At 60.4% G+C, this 19,419-nt stretch overlaps 2 protein-coding genes across 3 annotated transcripts in view; one reads left to right on the top strand and one right to left on the bottom strand.

Moving 5' to 3' along the window:
- LOC141172832 (uncharacterized) overlaps nucleotides 1–18,511 on the top strand; it is a 183,070-nt gene extending 164,559 nt beyond the window's left edge. For both annotated transcript variants that reach the window (XM_073657389.1, XM_073657390.1), the window contains exons 16-23: nucleotides 1,685–1,777; nucleotides 1,969–2,029; nucleotides 2,223–2,336; nucleotides 2,714–2,771; nucleotides 11,487–11,555; nucleotides 11,806–11,869; nucleotides 11,991–12,062; nucleotides 12,144–18,511. In XM_073657389.1, the coding sequence (XP_073513490.1) occupies nucleotides 1,685–1,777; nucleotides 1,969–2,029; nucleotides 2,223–2,336; nucleotides 2,714–2,771; nucleotides 11,487–11,555; nucleotides 11,806–11,869; nucleotides 11,991–12,062; nucleotides 12,144–12,254 (642 nt within the window). In that variant the 3' untranslated portion in view covers nucleotides 12,255–18,511. The remainder of the gene's footprint in view (nucleotides 1–1,684; nucleotides 1,778–1,968; nucleotides 2,030–2,222; nucleotides 2,337–2,713; nucleotides 2,772–11,486; nucleotides 11,556–11,805; nucleotides 11,870–11,990; nucleotides 12,063–12,143) is intronic.
- On the bottom strand, nucleotides 12,245–15,904 carry LOC141172834 (indolethylamine N-methyltransferase-like). The gene is made up of 3 exons (XM_073657397.1): nucleotides 15,700–15,904; nucleotides 13,339–13,546; nucleotides 12,245–12,861 (listed from the first exon to the last, which is right to left on the bottom strand). The coding sequence occupies exons 1-3, from the start codon at nucleotides 15,851–15,853 to the stop codon at nucleotides 12,432–12,434; spliced, it is 792 nt and encodes a 263-aa protein (XP_073513498.1). The 5' UTR covers nucleotides 15,854–15,904; the 3' UTR covers nucleotides 12,245–12,431.
- Nucleotides 18,512–19,419: the final 908 nt, after the last annotated feature.

Raw genomic sequence — 19,419 nt, 5'->3', positions numbered from 1 at the left:
GGCTCAGCAGACAGTATCACACAGGATAGGATTAGATACATGGCTCAGCAGACAGTATCACACAGGAGAGGATTAGATACACGGCTCAGCAGACTGTATCACACAGGAGAGGATTAGATACACGGCTCAGCAGACAGTATCACACAGGATAGGATTAGATACACGGCTCAGCAGACAGTATCACATAGGAGAAGATTAGATACACGGCTCAGCAGACAGTATCACACAGGATAGGATTAGATACACGGCTCAGCAGACAGTATCACACAGGAGAGAATTAGATACACGGCTCAGCAGACAGTATCACATAGGAGAAGATTAGATACACGGTTCAGGAGACAGTATTACATAGGATAAGGGTGGTGGTGATGTGTCGTCGGGCCCTGGCATGTCTCCCCCCCGCTCCTGTGGGGCGTGCCTCCCTCCCCCCCCCGGCTCCTGCGGGGCTGGTCTCCCCCCCCCCCCCGGCTCCTGCGGGGCTGGTCTCCTCCCCCCCCCGGCTCCTGTGGGGTGTGTCTCCCTCCCCCCGGCTCCTGCTGGGCGTGCCCCCCCCCCCGGCTCCTGCAGGGCTGGTCTCCCCCCCCCCCCGGCTCCTGCGGGGCGTGTCTCCCTCCCCCCCCCCCGGCTCCTGCGGGGCGTGCCCCCCCCCGGCTCCTGCGGGGCGTGCCTCCCCCCACCCCCGGCTCCTGCGGGGCGTGCCTCCCCCCCCCCGGCTCCTGCGGGGCTGGTCTCCCCCCCCCCCCCCCCGGCTCCTGCGGGGCTGGTCTCCCCCCCCCCCCCCCGGCTCTTGCGGGGCTGGTCTCCTCCCCCCCCCCGGCTCTTGCGGGGCTGGTCTCCTCCCCCCCCGGCTCCTGCGGGGCTGGTCTCCCCCCCCGGCTCCTGCGGGGCGTGTCTCCCTCCCCCCCGGCTCCTGCGGGGCTGGTGTCCCCCCCCCCCCCCTGCTCCTGCGGGGCGTGCCTCACCCCCCCCCCCCGGCTCCTGCGGGGCGTGTCTCCCTCCCCCGGTCTCCTGCGGGGCTGGTCTTTCCCCCCCCCCGGCTCCTGCGTGGCGTGTCTCCCTCCCCCCGGCTCCTGCGGGGCGTGTCTCCCTCCCCCCTGGCTCCTGTGGGGCTGGTCCCCCCCCCCCCGGCTCCTGCGGGGCGTGTCTCCCTCCCCCCCGGCTCCTGCGGGGCTGGTGTCCCCCCCCCCCCCCTGCTCCTGCGGGGCGTGCCTCACCCCCCCCCCCCCGGCTCCTGCGGGGCGTGTCTCCCTCCCCCGGTCTCCTGCGGGGCTGGTCTTTCCCCCCCCCCGGCTCCTGCGTGGCGTGTCTCCCTCCCCCCGGCTCCTGCGGGGCGTGTCTCCCTCCCCCCTGGCTCCTGTGGGGCTGGTCCCCCCCCCCCCGGCTCCTGCGGGGCGTGCCTCCCCCCCCCCGGCTCCTGCGGGGCTGGTCTCTCCCCCCCCCCCCCCGGCTCCTGCGGGGCGTGTCTCCCTCCCCCCGGCTCCTGCGGGGCTGGTCTCCTCCCCCCCCCCCGGCTCCTGCAGGGCGTGTCTCCCTCCCCCCGGCTCCTGCGGGGCTGGTCTCCCCCCCCCCCCCGGCTCCTGCGGGGCGTGTCTCCCTCCCCCCGGCTCCTTTGGGGCGGGGCTCCCCTGCGTCTTTATTGTGCATTGGTTATAATTAATCAGGGGCCGATCTTTCTTTGTTGCAGGATCTTCCAAGGACGATGCAGCCAAATTTCATTCTGGACGTTGAGAAAGAAGAGCTGTTTATAACGGCCGGACTCCAGGACCGCGTGGTTCAGGTGACGGCCGCCTCTGCCTCCGACCAGTAGCCCATATGTAATGGTAGCGGCGGTGGAGGTGCCATGGTGGTGGAGACTGAGACCGTGTCCGGTGGATTACGGGGCCGTCCGCTCTATATTCAGTTTCGCCGCATTGTACCGGACGACGATGTGTCTCTTATATTGTTTATATGAGTTTGTTTCTTATTAAGGTCTATGAGGGGCTCATCTACATGGACTTCAGCCGACGCGTGATGGAGGAGCAGGGTTACGGTGAGTGCCGCCACATATATTGATGGGTCATATCACCCGGCCGCCAGTACACGAGGACCGCAGATTATTGAGCCCATTTACCTGCAGGATTAATGCTGTGCTATGATTGGTCACTGCATCCATCTCTGCATCACATGACTTGCTGCCAGTGTTACATTGTATCCGATGATTTCTGTGTCTGGATGTTTTATAGGAAACTATGTTCACATTGATGCGAATTCTGCGCCGCCGTTCTGGCTCGCGTATCTGCGGGATCCGAGCGACTCCGGCGTCATTCACAATAATGTCCGACAACGCTGGCAGAACGGTGAGAAAACCGACTGTTCCCAAGTCAGTGTATCTAATCCTCTCCTGTGTGATACTGTCTGCTGAGCCGTGTATCTAATCCTATCCTGTGTGATACCCCCTTCCGAGCCGTGTATCTAATCCTCTCCTGTGTGATACCCCCTTCCGAGCCGTGTATCTATCCTATCCTGTGTGATACCCCCTTCCAAGCCGTGTGTCTAATCCTATCCTGTTTGATACCCTTGCTGAGTCCTATATCTAATCCTACCATGTGTGATACTGTCTCCTGAGCTATGTATCTAATCCTATCCTGTGTGATACCCCTTGCTGAGTCCTATATCTAATCCTACCATGTGTCTGTTGAGCCGTGTATCTAAGCATTCCTTTCTTTCTTTGCAGGTGACCCCGAGGTTATTGAGGCCATGGCGATATTTGCTGAGCTGACTGATAAAGCAAGGTAAGCCTCTGCCATCCTCGCTTTCCCCGCTTCCCCTCGCTTTCCCCGCTTCCCCTCGCTTTCTCCGCTTCCCCTCGCTTTCCCCCGCTTCCCCTTGCTTTCCCCGCTTCCCCTCGCTTTCCCCGCTTCCCCTCGCTTTCCCCGCTTCCCCTCGCTTTCCCCTCGCTTCCCCCGCTTCCCCTCGCTTCCCCCGCTTCCCCTCGCTTCCCCCGCTTCCCCCGCTTCCCCTCGCTTCCCCCGCTTCCCCTCGCTTTCCCCGCTTCCCCCCGCTTCCCCTCGCTTCCCCCGCTTCCCCTCGCTTCCCCCGCTTCCCCTCGCTTCCCCCGCTTCCCCTCGCTTTCCCCGCTTCCCCTCGCTTCCCCCGCTTCCCCTCGCTTCCCCCGCTTCCCCTCGCTTCCCCCGCTTCCCCTCGCTTCCCCCGCTTCCCCCGCTTCCCCTCGCTTTCCCCTCGCTTTCCCCGCTTCCCTTCGCTTTCCCCGCTTCCCCTCGCTTTCCCCGCTTCCCCTCGCTTTCCCCGCTTCCCCCCGCTTCCCCTCGCTTCCCCCGCTTCCCCTCGCTTCCCCCGCTTCCCCTCGCTTCCCCCGCTTCCCCTCGCTTTCCCCTCTCTTTCCCCGCTTCCCCTCGCTTTCCCCGCTTCCCCTCGCTTTCTCCGCTTCCCCTCGCTTTCCCCCGCTTCCCCTCGCTTTCCCCGCTTCCCCTCGCTTTCCCCGCTTCCCCTCGCTTTCCCCGCTTCCCCTCGCTTTCCCCGCTTCCCCTCGCTTTCCCCGCTTCCCCTCGCTTTCCCCGCTTCCCCTCTCTTTCTCCGCTTCCCCTCGCTTCCCCCTCTTCCCCGGCTGTCCTCTTCGTCCCCTCGCTTCCCCTGTATCCCCTGCGTCCCCTCGCTTCCCCCTGCGTCCCCTCGCTTCCCCCGCTGTCCCCTCGCTTCCCCCGCTGTCCCCTCGCTTCCCCCGCTGTCCCCTCGCTTCCCCCGCTGTCCCCTCGCTTCCCCCGCTGTCCCCTCGCTTCCCCCGCTGTCCCCTCGCTTCCCCCGCTGTCCCCTCGCTTCCCCAGCTGTCCCCTCGCTTCCCCCGCTTCCCGTGCTGTCCGCTGCTTCCCCTCGCTTCCGCTGCTGTCCGCTGCGTCCCCTCGTTCCCCCTCTGCCCCTTCGTTCCCCCTCTGCCCCTTCGTTCCCCCTCTGCCCCTTCGTTCCCCCTCTGCCCCTTCGTTCCCCCGCTGTCCCCTCGCTTTCCCCGCTGTCCCCTCGCTTTCCCCGCTGTCCCCTCGCTTTCCCGCTGTCCCCTCGCTTCCCCCGCTGTCCCCTCGCTTCCCCCGCTGTCCCCTCGCTTCCCCCGCGGTCCCCTCGCTTCCCCCGCGGTCCCCTCGCTTCCCCCGCGGTCCCCTCGCTTCCCCCGCGGTCCCCTCGCTTCCCCCGCGGTCCCCTCGCTTCCCCCGCGGTCCCCTCGCTTCCCCCGCGGTCCCCTCGCTTCCCCCGCGGTCCCCTCGCTTCCCCCGCTGTCCCCTTTGTTCCCCCGCTGTCCCCTTTGTTCCCCCGCTGTCCCCTGCGTCCCCTCGCTTCCCCTGTTTTCCCTCGCTTCCCCTGCTGTCCCCTGCGTCCCCTCGCTTCCCCTGCTGTCCTTTGCGTCCCCTCGCTTCCCTTGCTGTCCCCTGCGTCCCCTCGCTTCCCGTGCTGTCCGCTGCTTCCCCTCGCTTCCGCTGCTGTCCGCTGCGTCCCCTCGTTCCCCCTCTGCCCCTTCGTTCCCCCTCTGCCCCTTCGTTCCCCCTCTGCCCCTTCGTTCCCCCTCTGCCCCTTCGTTCCCCCGCTGTCCCCTCGCTTTCCCCGCTGTCCCCTCGCTTTCCCCGCTGTCCCCTCGCTTTCCCGCTGTCCCCTCGCTTCCCCCGCTGTCCCCTCGCTTCCCCCGCTGTCCCCTCGCTTCCCCCGCGGTCCCCTCGCTTCCCCCGCGGTCCCCTCGCTTCCCCCGCGGTCCCCTCGCTTCCCCCGCGGTCCCCTCGCTTCCCCCGCGGTCCCCTCGCTTCCCCCGCGGTCCCCTCGCTTCCCCCGCTGTCCCCTCGCTTCCCCCGCTGTCCCCTCGCTTCCCCCGCTGTCCCCTCGCTTCCCTCGCTTCCCCCGCTGTCCCCTCGCTTCCCCCTCTTCCCCTTGCTTTCCCTGTAACCCCTGCGTCCCCTCGCTTCCCCCGCTGTCTCCTCGCTTCCCCCGCTGTCTCCTCGCTTCCCCCGCTGTCCCCTCGCTTCCCCCGCTGTCCCCTCGCTTCCCCCTCGCTTCCCCTGTATCCCCTGCGTCCCCTCGCTTCCCCTACTGTCCCCTGCTGTCCCCTGCGTCCCCTCGCTTCCACTGCTGTCCGCTGCGTCCCCTCTTTCCCCCGCTGTCCGCTGCGTCCCCTCTTTCCCCCGCTGCCCCTTCGTTCCCCCGCTGCCCCTTCGTTCCCCCTCTGCCCCTTCGTTCCCCCGCTGCCCCTTCGTTCCCCCGCTGCCCCTTCGTTCCCCCGCTGTCCCCTCGCTTCCCCCGCTGTCCACTCGCTTCCCCCGCTGTCCACTCGCTTCCCCCGCTGTCCTCTCGCTTCCCCCGCTGTCCCCTCGCTTCCCCCGCTGTCCCCTCGCTTCCCCCGCGGTCCCCTCGCTTCCCCCGCGGTCCCCTCGCTTCCCCCGCGGTCCCCTCGCTTCACCCGCGGTCCCCTCGCTTCCCCCGCGGTCCCCTCGCTTCACCCGCTGTCCCCTCGCTTCCCCCGCTGTCCCCTCGCTTCCCCCGCTGTCCCCTCGCTTCCCCCGCTGTCCCCTCGCTTCCCCCGCTGTCCCCTCGCTTCCCCCGCTGTCCCCTCGCTTCCCCCGCTGTTCCCTCGCTTCCGCCGCTGTCCCCTCGCTTCCCCCTCTTCCCCTTGCTTTCCCTGTAACCCCTGCGTCCCCTCGCTTCCCCCGCTGTCCCCTCGCTTCCCCTGTATCCCCTGCGTCCCCTCGCTTCCCCTACTGTCCCCTGCTGTCCCCTGCGTCCCCTCGCTTCCCCCGCTGTCCCCTCACTTCCCCCTCGCTTCCCCTGTATCCCCTGCGTCCCCTCGCTTCCCCTACTGTCCCCCGCTGTCCCCTCGCTTCCCCCTCTTCCCTGGCTGTCCTCTTCGTCCCCTCGCTTCCCCTGTATCCCCTGCGTCCCCTCGCTTCCCCCGCAGTCCCCTCGCTTCCCCCGCAGTCCCCTCGCTTCCCCCGCTGTCTCCTCGCTTCCCCCGCTGTCCCCTCGCTTCCCCCGCTGTCCCCTCGCTTCCCCCGCTGTCCCCTCGCTTCCCCCGCTGTCCCCTCGCTTCCCCCGCTGTCCCCTCGCTTCCCCCGCTGTCCCCCGCTGTCCCCTCGCTTCCCCCGCTGTCCCCTCGCTTCCCCCGCTGTCCCCTCGCTTCCCCCGCTGTCCCCTCGCTTCCCCCGCTGTTCCCTCGCTTCCCCCGCTGTCCCCTCGCTTCCCCCTCTTCCCCTTGCTTTCCCTGTAACCCCTGCGTCCCCTCGCTTCCCCCGCTGTCTCCGCGCTTCCCCCGCTGTCCCCTCGCTTCCCCCGCTGTCCCCTCGCTTCCCCCGCTGTTCCCTCGCTTCCCCCGCTGTCCCCTCGCTTCCCCCTCTTCCCCTTGCTTTCCCTGTAACCCCTGCGTCCCCTCGCTTCCCCCGCTGTCTCCGCGCTTCCCCCGCTGTCCCCTCGCTTCCCCCGCTGTCCCCTCGCTTCCCCCTAGCTTCCCCTGTATCCCCTGCGTCCCCTCGCTTCCCCTACTGTCCCCTGCTGTCCCCTGCGTCCCCTCGCTTCCCCCGCTGTCCTCTCGCTTCCCCCGCTGTCCTCTCGCTTCCCCCGCTGTCCCCTCTCTTCCCCCGCTGTCCTCTCGCTTCCCCCGCTGTCCCCTCGCTTTCTCCGCTGTCCCCTCGCTTCCCCCTCTTCCCTGGCTGTCCTCTTCGTCCCCTCGCTTCCCCTGTATCCCCTGCGTCCCCTCGCTTCCCCCGCAGTCCCCTCGCTTCCCCCGCTGTCCCCTCGCTTCCCCCGCTGTCCCCTCGCTTCCCCCGCTGTCCCCTCGCTTCCCCCGCTGTCCCCTCGCTTCCCCCTCTTCCCCGGCTGTCCCCTGTGTCCCCTCGCTTCCCCTGTATCCCCTGCGTCCCCTCGCTTCCTATACTGTCCCCTGCTTCCCCTGCGTCCCCTCGCTTCCCCTGCTGTCCGCGGCCTCCCCTTTGTTCCCCCGCTGTCCCCTTTGTTCCCCCGCTGTCCCCTTCGTTCCCCCGCTGTCCCCTGCGTCCCCTCGCTTCCCTTGCTGTCCCCTGCGTCCCCTCGCTTCCCTTGCTGTCCGCTGCTTCCCCTCGCTTCCGCTGCTGTCCGCTGCGTCCCCTCGTTCCCCCTCTGCCCCTTCGTTCCCCCTCTGCCCCTTCGTTCCCCCTCTGCCCCTTCGTTCCCCCTCTGCCCCTTCGTTCCCCCTCTGCCCCTTCGTTCCCCCTCTGCCCCTTCGTTCCCCCGCTGTCCCCTCGCTTTCCCCGCTGTCCCCTCGCTTTCCCCGCTGTCCCCTCGCTTTCCCCGCTGTCCCCTCGCTTTCCCCGCTGTCCCCTCGCTTTCCCCGCTGTCCCCTCGCTTTCCCCGCTGTCCCCTCGCTTTCCCCGCGGTCCCCTCGCTTTCCCCGCTGTCCCCTCGCTTCCCCCCGCGGTCCCCTCGCTTCCCCCCGCGGTCCCCTCGCTTCCCCCCGCGGTCCCCTCGCTTCCCCCGCTGTCCCCTCGCTTCCCCCTCTTCCCCTTGCTTTCCCTGTAACCCCTGCGTCCCCTCGCTTCCCCCGCTGTCTCCTCGCTTCCCCCGCTGTCCCCTCGCTTCCCCCGCTGTCCCCTCGCTTCCCCCGCTGTCCCCTCGCTTCCCCTGTATCCCCTGCGTCCCCTCGCTTCCCCTACTGTCCCCTGCGTCCCCTCGCTTCCTCTGCTGTCCGCTGCATCCCCTCGTTCCCCCGCTGCCCCTTCGTTCCCCCGCTGCCCCTTCGTGTTCCCCGCTGTCCCCTCGCTTCCCCCGCTGTCCCCTCGCTTCCCCCGCTGTCCCCTCGCTTCCCCCGCTGTCCCCTCGCTTCCCCCGCTGTCCCCTCGCTTCCCCCGCTGTCCCCTCGCTTCCCCCGCTGTCCCCTCGCTTCCCCCGCTGCCCCCTCGCTTTCCCCGCTGTCCCCTCGCTTCCCCCTCTTCCCTGGCTGTCCTCTTTGTCCCCTCGCTTCCCCTGTATCCCCTGCGTCCCCTCGCTTCCCCCGCAGTCCCCTCGCTTCCCCCGCTGTCCCCTCACTTCCCCTGCTGTCCCCTCGCTTCCCCCGCTGTCCCCTCGCTTCCCCCGCTGTCCCCTCGCTTCCCCCTCTTCCCCGGCTGTCCCCTGTGTCCCCTCGCTTCCCCTGTATCCCCTGCGTCCCCTCGCTTCCTCTACTGTCCCCTGCTTCCCCTGCGTCCCCTCGCTTCCCCTGCTGTCCGCGGCGTCCCCTTCTTTCCCCCGCTGTCCCCTTCTTTCCCCCGCTGTCCCCTTCTTTCCCCCGCTGTCCCCTTCTTTCCCCCGCTGTCCCCTTTGTTCCCCCGCTGTCCCCTTTGTTCCCCCGCTGTCCCCTTTGTTCCCCCGCTGTCCCCTCGCTTCCCCCGCTGTCCCCTCGCTTCCCCCGCTGTCCCCTCGCTTCCCCCGCTGTCCCCTCGCTTCCCCCGCTGTCCCCTCGCTTCCCCCGCTGTCCCCTCGCTTCCCCCGCTGTCCCCTCGCTTCCCCCGCTGTCCCCTCGCTTCCCCCGCTGTCCCCTCGCTTCCCCCGCTGTCCCCTCGCTTCCCCCGCTGTCCCCTCGCTTCCCCCGCTGTCCCCTCGCTTCCCCCGCTGTCCCCTCGCTTCCCCCGCTGTTCCCTCGCTTCCCCCGCTGTCCCCTCGCTTCCCCCTCTTCCCCGGCTGTCCCCTGTGTCCCCTCGCTTCCCCTGTATCCCCTGCGTCCCCTCGCTTCCTCTACTGTCCCCTGCTTCCCCTGCGTCCCCTCGCTTCCCCTTCTTTCCCCCGCTGTCCCCTTCTTTCCCCCGCTGTCCCCTTCGTTCCCCCGCTGTCCCCTCGCTTCCCCCGCTGTCCCCTCGCTTCCCCCGCTGTCCCCTCGCTTCCCCCGCTGTCCCCTCGCTTCCCCCGCTGTCCCCTCGCTTCCCCCGCTGTCCCCTCGCTTCCCCCGCTGTCCCCTCGCTTCCCCCGCTGTCCCCTCGCTTCCCCCGCTGTCCCCTCGCTTCCCCCGCTGTCCCGTCGCTTCCCCCGCTGTCCCCTCGCTTCCCCCGCTGTCCCCTCGCTTCCCCCGCTGTCCCCTCGCTTCCCCCGCTGTCCCCTCGCTTCCCCCGCTGTCCCCTCGCTTCCCCCGCTGTCCCCTCGCTTCCCCCGCTGTCCCCTCCCTTCCCCCGCTGTCCCCTCCCTTCCCCCGCTGTCCCCTCGCTTCCCCCGCTGTCCCCTCGCTGCCCCCTCGCTTTCCCCGCTGTCCCCTCGCTTCCCCCTCTTCCCTGGCTGTCCTCTTCGTCCCCTCGCTTCCCCTGTATCCCCTGCGTCCCCTCGCTTCCCCCGCCGTCCCCTCGCTTCCCCCGCTGTCCCCTCGCTTCCCCCGCTGTCCCCTCGCTTCCCCCGCTGTCCCCTCGCTTCCCCCTCTTCCCCGGCTGTCCCCTCTTCCCCGGCTGTCCCCTGTGTCCCCTCGCTTCCCCTGTATCCCCTGCGTCCCCTCGCTTCCTCTACTGTCCCCTGCGTCCCCTCGCTTCCCCTGCTGTCCGCGGCGTCCCCTTCTTTCCCCCGCTGTCCCCTTCTTTCCCCCGCTGTCCCCTTCTTTCCCCCGCTGTCCCCTTCTTTCCCCCGCTGTCCCCTTCTTTCCCCCGCTGTCCCCTTCTTTCCCCCGCTGTCCCCTTCTTTCCCCCGCTGTCCCCTTTGTTCCCCCGCTGTCCCCTTTGTTCCCCCGCTGTCCCCTTTGTTCCCCCGCTGTCCCCTTTGTTCCCCCGCTGTCCCCTCGCTTCCCCCGCTGTCCCCTCGCTTCCCCCGCTGTCCCCTCGCTTCCCCCGCTGTCCCCTTTGTTCCCCCGCTGTCCCCTCGCTTCCCCCGCTGTCCCCTCGCTTCCCCCGCTGTCCCCTCGCTTCCCCCGCTGTCCCCTCGCTTCCCCCGCTGTCCCCTCGCTTCCCCCGCTGTCCCCTCGCTTCCCCCGCTGTCCCCTCGCTTCCCCCGCTGTCCCCTCGCTTCCCCCTCTTCCCCGGCTGTCCCCTGTGTCCCCTCGCTTCCCCTGTATCCCCTGCGTCCCCTCGCTTCCTCTACTGTCCCCTGCTTCCCCTGCGTCCCCTCGCTTCCCCTGCTGTCCGCGGCGTCCCCTTCTTTCCCCCGCTGTCCCCTTCTTTCCCCCGCTGTCCCCTTCTTTCCCCCGCTGTCCCCTTCTTTCCCCCGCTGTCCCCTTTGTTCCCCCGCTGTCCCCTCGCTTCCCCCGCTGTCCCCTCGCTTCCCCCGCTGTCCCCTCGCTTCCCCCGCTGTCCCCTCGCTTTCCCCGCTGTCCCCTCACTTCCCGCTCTTCCCCGGCTGTCCCCTTCATCCCATCGCTTCCCCTGTATCCCCTGCGTCCCCTCGCTTCCCCTGCAGTCCCCTCGCTTCCCCCGCAGTCCCCTCGCTTCCCCCGCTGTCCCCTCGCTTCTCCCGCTGTCCCCCCGCTTCCCTCGCTGTCCCCTCGCTTCCCTCGCTGTCCCCTCGCTTCCCCCGCTGTCCCCTCGCTTCCCCCTCTTTCCCGGCTGTCCCCTGTGTCCCTTCGCTTCCCCTGTATGCCCTGCGTCCCCTCGCTTCCTCTACTGTCCCCTGCTTCCCCTGCGTCCTCTCGCTTCCCCTGCTGTCCCCTGCGTCCCCTCACTTCCCCTGCTGTCCGCGGCGTCCCCTTGTTCCCCCGCTGTCCCCTTCGTTCCCCCGCTGTCCCCTTCGTTCCCCCGCTGTCCCCTTCGTTTCCCCGCTGTCCCCTTCGTTTCCCCGCTGTCCCCTTCGTTTCCCCGCTGTCCCCTTCGTTCCCCCGCTGTCCCCTTCGTTCCCCCGCTGTCCCCTTCGTTCCCCCGCTGTCCCTTTCGTTCCCCCGCTGTCCCTTTCGTTCCCCCGCTGTCCCTTTCGTTCCCCCGCTGTCCCCTTCGTTCCCCCGCTGTCCCCTTCGTTCCCCCGCTGTCCCCTTCGTTCCCCCGCTGTCCCCTCGCTTTCCCCGCTGTCCCCTCGCTTTCCCCGCTGTCCCCTCGCTTCTCCTGCGTTCCCTCACTTCCCCTGCTGTACCCTGCGTCCCCTCGCTTCCCCTGCTGTCCACTGCGTCCTCTCGTTTCCCCGCTGTCCCCTTCGTTCCCCCGCTGTCCCCTTCGTTCCCCCGCTGTCCCCTTCGTTCCCCCGCTGTCCCCTTCGTTCCCCCGCTGTCCCCTCTCTTCCCCCGCTGTCCCCTCTCTTCCCCCGCTGTCCCCTCGCTTCCCCCGCTGTCCCCTCGCTTCCCCCGCTGTCCCCTCGCTTCCCCCGCTGTCCCCTCGCTTCCCCCGCTGTCCCCTGCGTCCCCTCGCTTCCCCTGTTGTCCGCTGCGTCCCCTCGTACCCCCGCTGTTCCCTCGCTTTCCCCGCTGTTCCGTCGCTTTCCCCGCTGTCCCCTCGCTTTCCCCGCTGTCCCCTCGCTTTCCCCGCTGCTGATCTATGAGGTTGAGCCCCTGTAATTCGGCTGATTGTGTTAGTTACAGAGATTCCTGGTATTGATGGCGGTGACGTTTATTCTTCCAGGTCGGCCATAGAGGAGAAGAACTGGGAGGAACTGGCCGAGTTAATGAAGAGGAATCTGTCCCTGAGGAGGTAACTAACCTGGGGGTGGCAGAATGATGGCGCCCCCCCGCCTGTCTATGGGTCATGCAGGGTCTGTGCTTCCCGAGCTGCGTCTGGTGGGCGTATATCTGATGTCAGCCATGCATATCATGTAACATCTAGTGTTCTCTGTTATCAGCGCCTCCTATCTCACCCATCTTTGCAGGGGGAGCACATCCATATCTGCGTTATGAGCAGAACTTTGCTCCTCATTGTTCTGCCCTCCATCTTTATCTCATAGATCAATCTTCACTGACGCCTGTCTGGGTCCGGGGAATCTGAAAATGATCGAGATCGCCCAACAGGTAACGGAGAGAAAGCGGAGCGATCGCTGACGGCAATCGCCTCCTACATTGGACTTTACTGCCACCTAGTGACCAATGTTGATCATTACAACCATTATTGCTTTATGTGGTTGCTTTGCAGCACGGGTGCGCCGTGAAGTTACCGGGGAGCGGCGGCGCAGTGATCGGATTGTGCTTTGACCCCAAAAAACTGGTTCGTGGTATTAATATGTGGTAATTGTGCTCTGTGGTGGTCTTACGGCTGCTGGAAACTGAACCTTCTCTCTGCTTCAAGGTTGAACTAAAGAAATCTTATCAGGAGGCCGGATTTGTGTTTTGCCCAATTGTCCCCTATTGCCCAGTAAATACTGGAAGAAGCAATGCGGCTCCAATCACTGAAGGGTGAATCCTGGGACCTGGTTTTATTTTTCTAGAAGAATTCAGCAGGACATGGCGGATTGTATGAGACGTGACATTGTGAGGGGCTTGTATAACATAAAGACCCTTGTCGTTGACTCAGACCACGTCACCCTGCGCTCCCAATGTTATAGTTCCCCCCATAACGTTGCAATCTTTCTGGTTTTTATGCCTCTTTTACTTTAAGAGCCCTCACATATACAAAGCTGTCATAGATGATGATGTCCCCAACGGCCCCCCGGACTCTTGTCTCCAGGCTCTCTATGACAAATCCTACGTCCTCCAGGGCCCTTCTCAAGAACTCCTCGTCGTAACCCAGTACAGGATACGTCTTTTCCCCTACATTATACTGTTTGGCGTTTATGGCACCGAAAAAAGCCATGTGCCCCCCGGTCTTCAGCAAAGCCGCCATCTTTCTCAGGTTATTCCGGAAGTCTTCATGGTCTTTGCTCAATGTGTCAAGAGCCCAAATGCACAGGAGACAGTCAGCTTGCGGCAGAACCTCGGGGGCCACCAGGGGGTCCGCTGTGATGTCACAATCTAATATCCTCTTCACTTTCGCTCTTAGTTCTTCTTCTTTCTCTCTCCAACATTTGCTGGGAATTCAAAATAAAACAAATTAATGACATTTATGGAAGTTAGAAAAAGTCAAGAAAAACTTTTATACAGATGGTAGGAGCTTATGTGGTTTTCTGCTCCCCCACCACCCCGCACCCCAAACTGCACTGTATTATGGGAAGATCTAGTGGGTGAGATCGTAGGGAGGAGGGGGAGAGCAGGGGAGAGTGGGGGCTGGCAAGAGGAGGAGGGGAGAGCGGGGGTCGAGCACAGTACAAAGTCTGGGTGACTCGGTGACTGAACATTGGCTCCATGATAAAATATGGCTGACATAGGAACAGATTAGCGCACCATGAAAGAACTAGGATCGCTCTCAGCCCAGTATTGGCCGGACGCTGACGCCTGCCTCCCCGCGGCGGCCGGACGCTGACGCCTCCCTCCCCGCGGCGGCCGGACGCTGACGCCTGCCTCCCGCGTCGGAGACCCTTCTCTTTACTATCACACCATCTTGTTACCTTTTCCCTTCCAACTCGCAGGCGTACTTTGATGCGTGAGACCAGTCCAGGGCCCCCGACTCCTTATTCATCCATTTCCTCAGCTCTAGAGAATATTCCTTTCTGATTTCCAGGACTGTGATCTCCTCAAAATAGTCACAGCAAACAAACAGCTTGTAGAGGACGGGGTCCCTGGTTAATTGTACTAAGGTCTTTCCCTTAATGTGACCTGTAAATGAAGGTGAACAGACTGTGATGTGACGGCAGTGGCTACTGATACCAGCCTGCATTACAGATATAGTCCGCTGCCCCCACAAGGACGAGGACACCCACCGTCTGGACCCCGCTGTTACATGCTGTAGTGTCCAGTGTTACCTGTGACCCCGTGGAGATACCAGCTGGTTGCCTATGTTGGCGTATTACTGTGTAATTATCATAGTAATAAAGGAGCTGCCTGTACAGAGCAGACATATGCAAACTAGCAGCCTGGCCAGAGGCTGAAGAGAAGGCAGAAAATCTCTACATCATCAAAACCAGTAAGTTACGGGCAAATTATACTTGCCAATTGGGGTACTGGTCACAGAGACTCTTTCAGTTGTAACACGGTTATCATCAGTTGACTTACACCTGCAGCACTTTGCTGGTGCTTGCAACAGTCTGTTGGCAATCACTTCAGCAGCACTTCCTTCACCCAGAACAATCTTTTTTTGTATCTCCTTCACAGTGCAGATCACTCTTGCAGTACTTATGGCCCTTCCTCACAGTCACTTCTCTCAGCATCAGTGCCCCGCAATAGCTCGCCTGGCAATTTCCACCCTCCAGCGCTCTAATTCCAGTCACCTTCTGTCCGCTGCAGACTTGCACCAGCACTCAGACAACTCTGGTGTCGCGATCCTCGGTCTATACTCCCTTGTGGGAAATGGCCATTGTATGGCGGCTACAGTCTTCATCCAGCGCTGATCGGTGCGGCGCACAGCAGAGGGTTCAGGTGCGCAGAGTTTATATGATGTGTAAGACGGTGGAGGACTCGATCTCTGCTTCCTGCCGTCTGGAGGAGTTCAGTGGATAAAACTCCTCTGTGCTGGCCGGGTAATGGACACACAGATGCAGGGCCCCGTTCCGGCAGCAGCATTGTGCCTTGTGATGATCCCCGCAACTGTGTGTCCATCACGACTGGCACATAAAGAATAAAACTAGTATATGAGTCCTCTTGGTCATCTGGCAACGCTGAGCTCATAACTTCCAACTCCTGGTTGCCCTTACTGCTCAGGGGGCGCTGTTCACCTCTTTACTAATGTTTGGAAGTGAAATCCCAGCAAATTCATGTTTGTCCGAGTGCAAAAAAAACTATCCTATGATTGGAACATAAACCTCCGTATTCTGCCCCATGAGATGTTATTTATCCTTGCGCTTTTATAACCCTGGTGATCTCTTATGTGGGGCCCCCAGGCCCGATTGTCACCTCTGCACCTTCTATATTTTACACCCCGGTTTACATTACCCTTTTCCAGGCAGTAATAGATGATCATGGTGGAGCGGGGCCGGCATCGTTAATAGTTGATCATGGTGGAGCGGGGCCGGCATCGTTAATAGTTGATCATGGTGGAGCGGGGCCGGCATCGTTAATAGATGATCATGGTGGAGCTGGGCCGGCATCGTTAATAGTTGATCATGGTGGAGCGGGGCCGGCATCGTTAATAGTTGATCATGGTGGAGCGGGGCCGGCATCGTTAATAGATGATCATGGTGGAGCTGGGCCGGCATCGTTAATAGATGATCATGGTGGAGCGGGGCCGGCATCGTTAATAGATGATCCTGGTGGAGCGGGGCCGGCATCGTTAATAGATGATCATGGTGGAGCTGGGCCGGCATCGTTAATAGATGATCATGGTGGAGCGGGGCCGGCATCGTTAATAGTTGATCATGGTGGAGCGGGGCCGGCATCGTTAATAGATGATCAAGGTGGAGCTGGGCCGGCATCGTTAATAGATGATCATGGTGGAGCGGGGCCGGCATCGTTAATAGTTGATCATGGTGGAGCGGGGCCGGCATCGTTAATAGATGATCAAGGTGGAGCTGGGCCGGCATCATTAATAGTTGATCATGGTGGAGCGGGGCCGGCATCGTTAATAGTTGATCATGGTGGAGCGGGGCTGGCATCGTTAATAGTTGATCATGGTGGAGCGGGGCTGGCATTGTTAATAGATGATCATGGTGGAGCGGGGCCGGTATCGTTAATAGTTGTTCATGGTGGAGCAGGGCCGGCATCGTTTTTGGGCAACCTAGGGCAGGTACCAGGCAATAGGGCTTTTTGGGGTTTATGGTGGGTAGACGTCTCGGGTGTATACGCAGAGGATCTTCTGGGACATGTGGAGAACTCACCTTCAGACAATTCTTTGTGCAGTTGCCTCATTGGGAAGCAAAGGAACTCCTCAGTAATACCACAGGGGACGTCCGCCGAGAGAAAATGATTATAGCTAGCTTTCAGCCTGAGCTGAAACTGTTCATCGTCAGTCTGGTTGCTGCTTTCCTCCATCCTGTATGTGAGATGACGAGGATCAGACACTCGGAATTATAAAGCTCCAGGAGTCAATATTTGTCTGATCATAAGGACTCCACACACACAACACATGGTTAGGAATATCAACAGTGCCCGAGGTTTATGACTTGTGATGCACGTCTCGTATATGGACGTAGGCATAAATCCCGGATCCAATACAACTGTCCCAAGTGTGTCCCATTGTTCGGGGAGGTTGGGGAGGGACGTTTTTCCTGTAGGTTATGTCCTCATCATATAGATACAGTTGAACATAGTAAGGAGCTGGGAACCATATGGTTCCTACTCCACCATTCAGTCTGGATAGAGATTGAAAAAAGGATCTTCAGGTCACGTGACATTCCCAGGTCATGAGGCCGGCAGAAGACATCAGCTCTTCAGAGAAACAGGACACAGGCAAGTGAGGGGTTTCATACTATTGGCTGTGGAGGGGGGGTTCATTACACTGTGTTTGGTGCTGTGGAAGGGCATCATACTGTGCATTGGGCCAAGTGGGGGCTTCATACTGTGCATGGAGCCGTGTATTGTGGCTTCCTACTGTGCATGGGCTGTATATTGTGGCTTCATACTGTGCATGGGGCTGTGTCGGGGCTTCATACTGTGTATAGGGCTGTGCACGGGGCCATGTTGGGGCTTCATACTGTGCACGGGGCCATGTTGGGGCTTCATACTGTGCACGGGGCCATGTTGGGGCTTCATACTGTGCACGGGGCCATGTTGGGGCTTCATGCTGTGCACGGGGCCATGTTGGGGCTTCATACTGTGCACGGGGCCATGTTGGGGCTTCATACTGTGCACGGGGCCATGTTGGGGCTTCATACTGTGCACGGGGCCATGTTGGGGCTTCATACTGTGCACGGGGCCATGTTGGGGCTTCATACTGTGCACGGGGCCATGTTGGGGCTTCATACTGTGCACGGGGCATTGTGGGGGCTTCATACTGTGCATGGGGCAGTGTGGTTGCTTCACACTGTGTATGGGGCTGTATCCACCTGATTTCCTGTAGAGGTCAATATAACTACCCGTGACACACAATTTATTGGCCATTTACTAGTACATGATAGCGGGGCCTCTGGTGATGATGGTTCTGAACCCAAAAACTGTCTGAGATTGAAAGATCAGCACTTATTTCCTATCCCAGCACCAGTTTTCCTCTATTTGATCCCTTCAGTGCACACACAATGGACAAGATCAGGGCCGGATCAGACAACCAATAGGGTCCTTTGCAATTAGGTGAGATGAATATCGCTCCTCAGGCGGCTTGAGGTATCGCTCAGTGGCCGGCGTTTTGCCGCTCCTCAGGAGTTACATTCAGTCATGTGTCTTTTAGAGACAGTGTGGAGATCATATTTTGTACAAGAATCATCCATAGGCTAATGATGACTGGTAACAACAACTCCCAGTATCTCCTTACCATTGTTAAGGATATACTAGGAGATGTAGGTTGATGTGATACAAATGTATATAGCGGGGGCTGACCTGACAGTGCAATTGATCGCTGCACTAAGCTTTGTTCTGTATTCATGTTTTGGTGCTGTATTCATGTTCTGGTACTGTATCTGTGTACAGATGGCGGTTCTGGTGCTGTATTCTTGTACTGGCTGTGGTTCTGGTGCTAGCAGAAAAAAGGTTGAAATCCAGCTTACGTAGTTGAAATACAGTTCCTGGACATTGTCCTAGGGCGGTGCAGGGATGGAAGCTGTGTCAGCAGCAGGTAAAGATGCAAATGTTGGGTGTATCCAGCATCACGTTCACAGTGGTTCTGGTGCTCTATTCGTGTATTGACAGTGGTTCTGGTTCTGTATTTTTGTTTGTTTTTAAAAAAGGAGGACTAGAGTCTTTGTTGCTAATAAAATTTAGTTTTTTATTTTTACTAATACAAAAAAGAGGGGTAGAAAAATTTACATAGAATTATATTCACAAATAGAATGATGGGCACATACAGGAATTGGTGAAAAAAAACATGAATGGTGTCAAGAATATTGGAGATATATGTCAATCATTTGTGTCCTATGTGGCATGGGATTATAAAAACCCCTTCACTGTGCAGTTGTAACAGAACAGCTAGCAGCAGCAGTGGGGGTTAAGAGTCAAAAGGCAGTGAGTGACAGATCTCACATCTTGGATAAAATAAACTGGGTTAATTTGCGCTGCCCTACGGGCCAAAATAATTGGAACTTAGATATTAATAGCCTGAGTAATACAGGTGTATGAGAGCAACTAAATTACAACGTGAATAGATTGGTAAATTAAAAATAACAATTTAATGGTAGAGTTTAAAAGGACAATGACAATTTAATGTTAAAATTTAAAAGGACAATGACAATTTAATGTTAAAATTTAAAAGGACAATGACAATTTAATGTTAAAATTTAAAAGGACAATGACGATTTAATATTAAAATTTAAAAGGACAAAAAAATATATATTAAATATTAAAATGGGTAAAGGCAATTACAATGATTGAAATAAATAAGTATCGGCATAGAATAAAAGATGCAAGGTGGGTCCTCGTCAGGTCCTGGTTAGAGTCAGCTGGTTAGTAGTTCATAGGGGTCTGCTTGTTTGGTAGTAGGGAGTGGGGACCAAAGTTTTGGATTAGAGTTCAATGACTAGGTCTAGGAAAAACGGGGGGGGGGGGAATAAGTATTGGGAAAGTGACTGGTATAGTGGCTGAATTGAAATGAATGGTGGTTACCTAACGTTCTAGGCTTGATGGGAGCACTCAAGTGGCGGGATGCCGTATGAAGACACTGAAAGGTATAAACAAGAAGAATCAGTATCATTGTGGGCAAGTGAATGAGTAAAATGTGGATGGTAGTTACCGGTTATAGGTGGATGTAAACCTTGATGGGTAGAAAGAAGAGTGGGCCAGCTGATTGATGCTAGGAGGTTCTTTGAAGACCTGGGTAGATGGGAGAATACAAGGTGAAAATAGGGATGAGATTGATTGTTGTTTCTTGGTGGAGGTTGTTACTTGCTTGGATGGAGGACGTGTGTGACCCCAGGTAGTAGGAGCGCGGTCCTAGGTGGTGGCAGGACCGGTGACCTGGCTTGGAGTCCCCCGGGTGGGTAGCTTGAGAGGAGAATGGGCGGGGAATGCAGGAGCAGAGTCCCGGCCGGCGACTACTGCTCTGCACCTTACCGCGCGTGTTGTTGTAAAGTTGATGGAGGACCTGATGTGACGTCACAGTCACTTGTAGACCACGTGATTCAATGAAAGACTGTGCGGCAGAAGGACCAATTTCTACTAGTTTCGAAAGCTCCGGCTTTCTTCATCAGGGATGGTCAATCTTCTGCCCATGGTCCTTTTTATACTTGATGATTGATTAATGGATGTATCACAGTAGGAAAACGGCTGAAACGGCTGTCAGAGGTCATTAAAAGCATTAAGTCCCTTAGGTTTCAAGGTGTCCAATTCAAAGATCCAAAAACTTTCTCTCTTTGACATCATTTTTATGTGGTTGCCTTTTCTCCAATTTTTTTGGAACAGTCTCTAAGCCTGCTATTTTGGTGCCTGTAATTTTTCCTCTGTGTATTTCAGCA

This window comes from Phyllobates terribilis, unplaced genomic scaffold (assembly GCF_046119375.1).
Source record: "Phyllobates terribilis strain yellow unplaced genomic scaffold, ASM4611937v1 Scaffold_12__6_contigs__length_324123572, whole genome shotgun sequence".
NCBI classification, from domain to species: domain Eukaryota; kingdom Metazoa; phylum Chordata; class Amphibia; order Anura; family Dendrobatidae; genus Phyllobates; species Phyllobates terribilis.
This window is presented reverse-complemented; position numbering and strand designations above follow the sequence as displayed.

What these genes read in the sequence shown, in the direction of transcription:
- LOC141172834 (XM_073657397.1), bottom strand. Translation starts at nt 15,853, where the DNA reads ATGGAGGAAAGCAGCAACCAGACTGACGATGAACAGTTTCAGCTCAGG. An exon ending in GCACAAAGAATTGTCTGAAG is followed by an intron (nt 13,547 to 15,699) that starts GTGAGTTCTCCA and finishes CTTCATTTACAG; the next exon opens with GTCACATTAAGGGAAAGACC. An exon ending in TGCGAGTTGGAAGGGAAAAG is followed by an intron (nt 12,862 to 13,338) that starts GTAACAAGATGG and finishes TTGAATTCCCAG; the next exon opens with CAAATGTTGGAGAGAGAAAG.